Here is a 10,716-nt window from a genome sequence, read left to right on the forward strand (position 1 = left end):
GCCTATGCTGTGTCCGGCTGTCAATATTTCGTCTTCCCCATTGAGCATGTTATCATCATTCCTAATTATACACTGGCGGAACATTGCTCTCTGCCTTCGATAGAATACCTCGCCTGACTGGCGGACCGCAAGCGCGGCCAATGAGTCGAAGAACTCGAACGGGTAAAAGTCGTTCCAAGTGCTTCACGACTCGCGGTTATAACTCCTGTGAAAAAGTATCTCACAACAAGCGTAACACTTGAAGCAGCTTGTGCGTCACTTTTATGTACCCCGATTTATCTTCTCTCAACAAATAAATACAAGCACACCCATCGTGTTCGCCATACTCTTACGCCGTGCTTAAACAAATGGATTTGAAAGATTGAAATATGCTCTTTCTCAATGTCTATCATGATAACTGCTCCAATTTCATCTGAGCGAGCGATTTCACGCACTTCTTATATCCCTTGGTACTGGTATACATAAATACCCGTGTTCAAAACTACATTATACGAACATTTAAGAAGCTAATATAGTGTGTTCAATGTATACAAAGTCAAATAATCCGCTTGCGAACTTATTTTTGTAGAGTGAAGTTGAAAAGAAAATCCACTTAATCACAACGAGCATCGTACGGAGATATCTTCCACAGGCCATAACACTACGTTCAATTTTTGACCTCACACATACTTCAGGGTGATGTCCGTCGGTCTCTAACGTTCGATTTCACCGTAATTATATATAATCATCGAATGGAGATGCTACCTGCAGTGGTGAATAAATTTGACCTCTTTCATGCCTGCACAATAGCAATATGCTATCCCCTATTTACCTCAGGCGCCTGCAGAAGAAGACTACCCACGGGTTCGACGTATAGCCAAAGGTTTTTACTGCACCTATTATTACTCGGAATAATTCACCGTCGCACCAGGTGAAAATCTTTTCAACGGGCAGATCGAGTCTCGGATAAACGCAAGTGCGCGCGAAGGCGAGTCCCATTTTACGCCGGGGTCGTGACCTCGGAGGGTCGATTTCACGGCGAGATTACGAGCAACGCGACGACCGGCGTTCTGCCCTCCTGGGTTCACTGGGCATCGGGTTGCATCGACGTCTCCAAGGACCCCAGGGCCCATCCGAGGGGTCAATGTCTCTTGGTGCGGGAGGCCCGATAGAGACTTGGAGACCGAGGGGGAGTGAGAGAGAGGAAGGGAGGGAGATAGAGGGGGACGGAGCGCCCGCGCCACGAGCCTCGGGGCCTGAGGGGCCAAGGATATCATCTGATCTCACCGGGTCCAAGATGTCACCGGCGGTAATCCCCTGATACCTCGAGGACAGGACCGTGCTGTACGAAATTCTCCAGCTTCTCGATGTCACTCACGTGCGACTAACAAGAAAGGTACCCGAGCTGTACCTCGTCAATTTTCTTCATTCTGTAATATGTTGTCATGTACATCGGAAAACACTGGACACGAATTTTTTTTAGATATGTCGATTTGGTAGTTTATCCGATATAATCCATCCGTTAAATAAACCAAAAAAAAACCAAGGGATGTTATCGTATATCGATATTGGATGATGTGTCTAATGGATGTTGTCAGAAAATATACCTACGTCAATGTCGGAAAAGCCAAAAAAAAAATCGATTCGCATCTAATAAGGAAATCTTGAAAGAATCCAACTTCCTCTACTTTGCAGAATATGCATTGCTTTGCTTATTTCGTTACGTTACATCAAATTTTTGTCTTCAATAACAATAAAAGTACCAGACGTCTGGATCATGGATTCTGCTCACATATCTAGGATCATTTCCTTGGCCTAACAGTAACAATGATGAAGAAAACGACACGATTAGTGGCAGTGACAACAATACGAATCACAATGGGGTGGGATTTGTGTTGTTCGATCAATTCGTTTACCTACTTTAAACAAGTCTTCACATGCATCAGCGCATGTGCAGCTGTGTGCATTTCACCGTAAAAACAACACCGCTCAAATTTCGACGGAGGCTGCATGATATGCAGCGATACGAGGGCCCCCGTGGCGAGCTTTGAGTATAAGGTATATCTAACGATGAGGGAGGAAGAGAGAAAGAGAGAGAGCGCGAGAGTGAGAGGAAGATAACCGGGGGCAAGGAAGCGAATGGAAAGCGAGAAAGAAGAAATGAAAAAAAGAAAGCATCTCCAGAATGACCCCGGTATCTGGTCCCGCAGGGTTATTCTATTTATATCAACGTCCCGGCTATATTTAGCCCGCCTTAAGCCCTACAGGAAAGTATGAGCTGAGGGCCAAGAGGGGTCGGATGAGGGAAGGGGGGGGTGAAGGTCTAGGGCCGAGAATCCAGCTCCGTGGCCGAGGTGATGGTGCCCGAAGATATCACTAACTGCTCGATGAATACATTACCGCCTCCTCGAGTCCGGCGGTATGTCGTACTTTTGCCCTCAACCCACTCCTGCACCCGGGTTCCATACCTTCGTCCTCAATACACACTACAAGCGTATAATGCATTCGGTGTGTCTAAGGAGAAGGACCGGCGTCCCTCTGTCCTCCTATCGCCGTACCCATACCCGAGTTATCGAAGTATGCGGGAATTCTTCCTATATACGCGCGCACATACACACACATACGTTTCAGGCGAAGCCGGTCGCGGTAAATGGGACGGAGTTAACGGAGGAGATCCGCTTCCAAGGAGTAAAAATTCTCTTTTTATTATTCTCACACACGTAGTGTGTCGATTATATCCGCTATATGCGATTTTAACGAACCACCATAGACCGCTGATGTAGGGATTCTAAGTACTCGTCGTGGTCATAAAAAGTTTGATAAAAGATCCACTCCTCCGTCCTCCAACCTCACCCTGACCAGACTCAACGAAGGAACATGTACTCTCTAAATCCAAATCAATGAGAAAGATACTACTGGAAGTAGTAATCGGTGCGCCCTTGGACACTGGCAGTGTGAAATCGTCTGACTTTTGCAGCGGTTGTTATCTGATCGGAAACGAAAATCTTCTTCGCGTAAGCTTGCGCGAAGTAAAAAAGAAGCCTGGTGAAAAAAGAATGGAAAAGATTGGGGTGTTCATCACGTGAAAGAAACCCACCTTGGCTCATGCATGCATGTATGGTATAAGAACAAAATGAACTGATTGAAAACTGAATAAGGGACCTAAACGATTCCCAGGGTACTTATACTAGTGCTGAAATGCTCTCTCTACACACCTGCTTCTTGAATCGGTTCTGAACGGCTGAAATTGCAGCTCCGATGACTGCATGGTTCTGCATTTATGTACAGGCTCACTCTGGCAAAAGGCCCTGAAGGGAATACACTTAAGCGATATACCAGACGCAGAGCTATTACATCTTCCCTACGACTCGAAGCGAGTTCACCAGAGTCGTGGTGTTAAATCATGCCAACGGTACGAGGTTGCGAGTCGTTGAAACTGGGATCAGGATACGCGTTGACCTCTGTGGCGTCTATGGTGCCTCATTCCTCTTAAAGAGATCGGTTTTCCGTGGTGAAAAAATTTCCGTCGTTGCACCTACTTCCTTGTGCGGTTGTTCATGAATATTACGGATTTCGAATCCGACGACCGTGTCAGTTTTTATTTTGAGGTATTAATGTATGGAGATTATATGTGGGTTGGAGATGTATTACGTGTATAGGTACCGAGGCACTTTCATTTCGGCAGGAAGGTATTATCGAACGACGGGACTCTAGACCGGGCGACCTTCGGACGTTACATTATCCCCGGACATGCAGTCTTGGTTGAGAAAAGTTCATCCGCACGCGCCTTCGGTCCTAAAAAATACCTCGGCTTCAATTTCTCTCACTGTATTTACAAGCATGTACTTGTCTATCCAACGAAAGGTAAAGTTTGTTACATACGTCCCGTTGGAAAGACCATTTGAGGAGAGAACTTCTTTTCGACAAAACTTGCCACATAGCTGTGACAATACCTTCGGTTATCTGAAAGCTGTATTCCAATTCTTTTACCAAGTAATTGAAACTGATTATTTCTGCGTCACTTTATACCGCCCGTTGTCACCCTTGACAGCAGCTTTTACATTGACCGCATGCTTCTGCTATGACCAAAGATGCTCCAAGGATTCCTGTATACCGTTGGCTAAACATACTTTAAGAGACAGCCATAGTATATAGCAAGTGTAATAAAACCATTGTAAAAAATTCTTTCGGGATCCAGAAGTCCTCCTAAAGTCCCTGCCGTTAAGGTTTATATACCTACATCCTCTAAGAGGCTCAAGTATCGGCTAGTGAGTAATATTTGCCAAAGTACGGATGTGGCTCGCTTATATATAAGCCGTGCGACTTAATCGCGAGTTACGGTAGTCGTTACGCGTCACATAAACTCGAATATACAAGCTTTAATTGCGTAGCAATTAAACGCAACATGTTGCATGCCGTGGACTTGGATCATGGTACCTACTTTGTAAACTTGTAATTGAGCGGAGAGTGTACACGAAGAAAGCGAACGACGCAACGCTTCGAATCATGACTCAGGTACAAGTGCACGTATACCTTATACATCGAGCATCTAAATTGACGGTAAGAATCAAGGACCACACGAATTGATTCTCGATTTCCTTCAACTGGACGGCACTTTAGAGTTTTCCTATAGGCCAAATATGCCACATCCTACGTAACGCGTGCGTTGAAGGAAGGAAAAAGTTACGGAAATCCATGGAACTCGGAAGTTGAGTTCTTCTCTAACGTACACGGAGCACGTGGGAATGCCTTCCTCCTCTCGAGCTAACCGTTAATTAGTCGTATTTAATTACAAGATCCAGTAACGCGACTGTCGCACCATCGGCAACATCTACGTACCAAGGCGACTAACGATCGGCTCAAGAACCTGAGTCTGTACGAGGCTTCTCCTTTATCAACTGGGTAAATTTTTTCGTCGAGCTCATACGCTGAACATTACGTATGTATAATTTGTCCGATTTTAGTGGTAGTAAAGATAAAGCTCGTCCTACACACAAACAGAGATACCGACAATTTCAGAGTTTTATGATACGAACAATCAAAAATTATTAGGCTCCAGATTTTTTCATCCGATTCTAATTTCTTTGATGTTATTTCGTTCACCATAGGTAAAGAGGTCTCCGGAGATCGTATGAAAGATTTGTCTTAGAAATTTCTCAAACGTTCCTCAGAGTAAATTTTGGGAATCTGGTCAACGATCAAAGCCAGTCCAAAACGCTTATACCCGTATGAAAAGCATCGGAATTTAATAATTTCAAACATTTCTAAGAATGTTAATTATATCCGAGCTTGCGTTACTTACTCGTGTTCATCTTTCATACGTATTAGATGTTTCATTCGTGTTCGCCATGTCACTGCGAATGACATTGTTGGAGGTTTTTCACACGGTTTTATCTCTCTCCCTATGTCACATTACGTTATATTATATTATATTACATTAAATTATAAACAACTTTACAAGCAACTGTCGCTCTAATTTTCCTAATCTTATATTTACAAATCCTGATCTCGATTATTACTTCATTCTTAAGCACTCTACCTGCACTGTATATTTGAATTCACTGTTACTACTATTACTGTTACCATCGCCATCTCAATTACTATTGCATTTTCTGTTTGCCTTATGGTCACACCACGGCATAAACAAAATAAGCAATCAATAAATCAATCCATCAATAAATCCCTAATTTATTATTCCAACGAATCGTATCTCACTTCGCGGTTTATCCCCACAGAATATTATCTGCAGCATCTCTGTGAAAAAAATCGGCAAAAATGTTGGAAGAAAAAAAAAAAACAATATATACAAATAAACAAATACTCACCGATTTCCTTGCCCCGCGAGTATAATCCGCTCCTCCTGCGCTTCGTTCAGGGAGTGTCGACGACGGTCGCGGTTCCGGCGCCGCATGCTCTTCCCATCGCTGCTGTAAACAGGCCCGCCGCGTTTTAATACCGGCGGAACGGGCGTCGGCGGCGTGTTTTTCCCCCAATAATTATCACCGTTCGACCGCGGCCGATTGTGGCCTTGAATTTCGACCGGGCTTACTTTCCGCACAGCAGCGCCATTGTGAAAGGAACGACCGTGCTCGCGTGGCAGACTGCAGTAGAGGTTTTGCGAGGCGTACGTTAACCTGGGCGCCGATTTTTCAACGCCCCCTAGAACGGCTACGCCTTCCCTGCCGACGCTGCCGACGCTGCCGACGCTGCTCTGCACGTTCCGTTTCACCGAACCGGAGCTAACCTCGTGGCTTCCTCTCGATCCTCCGAGGTGTTCTCTCAGCCATTTTCCCAGCCCACCGCCACCCCCACCACCCCCGACACCGCCGACGCAACTTTCATTCGCACGCAAGTTTTCCGACGCTTTGCTCCTGCGAAACAAAAAACAAACCATTTTTTTCATCAATTTTAGACAATAGGCTAAACATCCGATTTGGCTAACACAGTACAGCAACTTTTCACACAAGTTTACGAAATTTAGATGATTCTCTGCACGCAAACTTCAAAGTTGAAGTATTTAATTTATTTTTTTTGTTTTATATTTCCCTGTTTTTTCCCTCTTTTCTTCGTCAGATTGAATGTTTGTATGAATAAAATTGTTTTCAATATTCACTCATTTCTGCACATATCATTTCACGTGTTTCAAAATTCTCGACAAGATTTCGTTTTTTTAATCCGAGTATTTCAAGAACAGTTTCACGAGGGAATCGCTTTCTTTTCCGACTTCACTCAACACCTCGAGAAAGAATTTAAGCTTCTCAAAAGTCAATTCTAAAACTAGAAAAAAAAATACTCAATTATTTTCGTCTGATCAACGAACGTGTTAAAATTATACATAGAGTGAAATTGATCTTTGTTTTTCACTGAGTCAAATTTCCAAAAGGACGAAACGTTAATATTAAAAAATTAAAGAATCTCAATTTGAAATAAGATGAAACTGTAAAAATATTCGAATATTCGTAACTCAAAAACCTTTGTTTGAAAACAGAGTTGTTCGACCTGAAAAAATTTTCAATCGCATCAAACCTGACGTGTTCAAATTTGGTCCAGTCGGCATGAAACGCTCCGTAGATATATTTTTCATGTTTACCAAGAGACCAATTTCAGTTTATCATAATGATATTTCATATAAAAGTATCGTAAATTGCTGCGATAAAATTTCACCGTCATCGAATTTCCTCGCGAGACAATCCAGCTCCCGAAAGATATTGCCCCGCGAGTACAAACCGATAAGGACTAAAAAAAAAAGAAGGACCAAATTGTGAGAAGGAGAGGCCGGAGGAACGGCGAGAGGCCGTTGAGGATCGCCGAGTGGAAAGGGTTCCCAAAAAAGGGCGGGGGACCGACGCAGGTTGGTCAGGGAACGGTGACCTTGGCAAGGGCAGGGATAGTTCTGGTCATTGCCGCTGAGCGCAGCATCGCGTTCCGCGTTGCGCAGCCTGCACGATTCCTGATGCGGGCTCCACTTTTTAACCTTCAATTAAAACATCTTCCCCGCCTCGGAACTGAATCCGGAATTGATTTTCATCCCGTAGTATTGATGAAAAATCGAACCTTTTCCGTAATCTAATCACGTAATTATAATATTTACGTACCTACTTAATGTCGTTGAACCCTTTTACGTACTTGTCGTTTAACCATTGCAATCGACTTTTAATTACCGTCTTACGAGAAGAAGAAGATTCACGAACGAAGGATGAAAAGTTGGGCAATTATTTCTGATAAATAATTGTAATTAGCGAATTGGTGGGACGTATAAGCATTTTTAATAACGCCCCATTTTAGGAGAATCGGTATACGAATTCACTTTGACATTTGGCGAGAAGTGATTCGTTCCAACTTAATGATTTTAGACTATTAAAGACGACAAGTCAACGCTATAATTGGTACGACGAGTTATTTTACTGTCAGCAATTAATGATGGTGAAAGACGAATTAATGATTTCCGATATTCAGGCGAAGTTGGGCGTTTTTCTGGTAGTGTATCGGCCTTACTACAATCACTGTTATCTCTTACGCTGAACACCTACTGTGTACAATTCTTATGTCACACTGGGGTCCGGTGCAGCGTAAGGTTTATAGACTCTCCATTTGATTGTAAGAACGAAGGTTTTTTTTTTTACAGAAACTCGTACAACTAATTATCATGCGAACTTTCTCGCTCGATAAAATAGATTTTTTCATGTTTTGAAGAGTTTGCGAATTAAAGAAACTCAAATCAGCTGAACGATAAACTCGTAACTTCACAAAAATCGATCAGCTTTATTGACATATGATTTTTAATTAATTTCCACATTACTACCATCATCATGAAAAAGTTTCCGAAAAATCCATAATCTTCAGACCTTCTACCATCTTGTTTGTAATTGATATAATTGTACCAACTGTAAAAGTGACATTTCCTTTATGAAGCAGATGTTCCCAACACGACGTAAACTTTTTATTACAATTTCTCCATTTGTAACAGGGGTTAATTTGGTCGGTTTACAGTTTCGTCGTGTAACGAGAATGGTTTACAGCCCAGCATGGAAACGATGAGTCCGATTCCACGGACGGAACCGTGTTACAATTTAAAGAATCGTTTCAATTCGTTGATCCATAGTAGTTTCCAAAGGATATTTCGTCGCATGTGGGTAGCTGATTAACGAACTCCACAATGCATCATGCATAACGCGATCCTGCTCTGAAATTGAGGCTATTGCTGCAGGTGTCACGCCACTGCATAAATGCATAAAATTCCGGTTTTTCAACCCCGCTTCTGCAACCCGCGAGTCTCTCCCTGTTATCTTGCCAACATTTTCGTACTTCTCTCTTTTGCAATTACGTCCAGCGTAGAAGTTCGTGCCCGCTAACAAGTCGGCGTATGCGAACTTACAAGGCGTGTGCATTAAGAGTCCGGAGGACGTTTTTCGGGTTTCATTTGAACCGAGCCATCGCACTTCGCCGACACGAACGTGCCGAGTAAACCTTCATGCTGATACTCTTCGCCGTGTGGGAAGTTCAAATAAGTGAGTCCTGTACCTACACTAACAGGGAAGGTATCCCAGGTCAATTGCTCCGATTTCATTCCTTTTGCAACATGTTATAGTAGACTAAGAACTAAACGACATGTGTTTTTTTCTATCCGCCATTAAACACTTTAAGTGGGTGAAACAACCCTCCAAAGTAAGTCATGTCAATTTGGCGATTTGGCAGTTTGTCTTTTTTTTGTTTTAATTGTGAAAACGACATTTTTCATTTCTCGTTATGAGAAAACTTTTCCAGTTGGATTGGTTGAAAAATACTATGTTTTTGTGGTAAAACTGTCAAATCGCTCCTTGACATGCTTTACTTTGAATTTGTCGCGATAATGGTTTCAATAACGGTGGAATTACAAGACTATGTGTCGTTGTCAAGTATTTAGCATGATTATATGTATAGTTTTCACTACTACATTACATTTTCAACTAATGGCAAGACTACATCAGTTTTTTTAGTTTTAGACTAAATTATTAGACTAAATTTTTTCAGTCAAATGAACCCTCAACTTCGATCTATTACGGCATCGACATCAAATTATCGCTACAGTTAAACGACGAAATAAAATACTAGTGTCCGTATTGGAGAAATGCTGTTCGTTTTATACCGAGAAAGATATTTTTGGGTTCAGGTAGGAAATGAAAAAAGTTATGAAAGAGTGTACACTAACAACGAATGTGAAAATTTCTCTCGACGAATGCAGAGTTCATCGCCGTTTCTCATCGATGAATTATCGTCCCTGTAATGCAATTATGCCAATCTGAAAGCCCACTGAATTCATCTTCGTCATTTCGTTCGACGTGACGAATGACGTCCGTCGGCATTTCTCTCTGTATAAAATATTCGCTAGACATCTACAGGGGTAGATGAGTCACGTCATTCAGAACGCGAGACGTTTAATCTGGAGATTTTTAATCGCCGCAGTTGTAATTTCCGAGCCTTTTCATCCTCTTCGATGACTGCATATCGAAACATCTTGACTTGCTTCAGGTATGTATATATATATACATATATATATATATATATACATAATACTGTACATAAGCTGTAGTACCGGGAGAATTGCACGCAATGCAAAAGCTCTTTTCACCCGTCGCTGAATTTAATTAAAAATTCATTTCCGTGAACGGTAGCAATTTGCCAATGTATTTCAGTTTTATTCATCCGGACACGGATCTTGCCTCGCTGCTTATTTTTCACCAGATCCAATATAAACGAATGCTCGTCGTGCAGATTTGTACGCGCGCTTTGCCCTCAGCGTTCTGCTCGTTCTACCACGTCCAATTCTCTTTTTACGCTAGAAGATGACTTTTATTTGGTTCAGGCATCGGGTTTTTCGTCCCCTCGAGAGTCATTTCGTCGTCTTTTTTTTTTTTTTTAGCTTTTTTTAGCTTTTTTTTTATTCCGTCGAAAATATGCGAAGGCTAAAGTGCAGGATAAGCCTCAATCGCAATGATATATTTACAACGTGACGAAACTTCTGATGTACAAGTTTCATCTCGATGAAGCGAGCACTCGCGGACCGCTTCGAGCTGGCTGTTGTTTCATTTTTTCCCCTTTTTCCATTCTTCTCGATCCTTGCAGTATAAGTCCTTCGTACAAAGGGTGCCATATAACGATGTTGTGCTCGACTGGATGCAGTCTTCATGCTTCGACCTTACCGTGAACCCAATTATACCTTGCGAGTCGTTATAAGACACGCGTCAAGAGCAAATGTAC

The 10,716-nt window shown here is 42.4% G+C and overlaps 1 protein-coding gene across 1 annotated transcript in view; it reads right to left on the reverse strand.

Annotated features, from left to right (window-relative positions):
• LOC124176901 overlaps window positions 1–10,352 on the reverse strand; it is a 155,988-nt gene extending 145,636 nt beyond the window's left edge. Inside the window, exons 1-2 of the mRNA XM_046558743.1 lie at window positions 10,294–10,352; window positions 5,805–6,350 (exon numbers count right to left, since the gene is read on the reverse strand). Of these exons, the coding sequence (XP_046414699.1) occupies window positions 5,805–6,350; window positions 10,294–10,352 (605 nt within the window). The remainder of the gene's footprint in view (window positions 1–5,804; window positions 6,351–10,293) is intronic.
• Between the last annotated feature and the right edge of the window lie 364 nt (window positions 10,353–10,716).

The sequence above is a fragment of the Neodiprion fabricii genome, chromosome 2 (genome assembly GCF_021155785.1).
Source record: "Neodiprion fabricii isolate iyNeoFabr1 chromosome 2, iyNeoFabr1.1, whole genome shotgun sequence".
Classification (NCBI taxonomy): domain Eukaryota; kingdom Metazoa; phylum Arthropoda; class Insecta; order Hymenoptera; family Diprionidae; genus Neodiprion; species Neodiprion fabricii.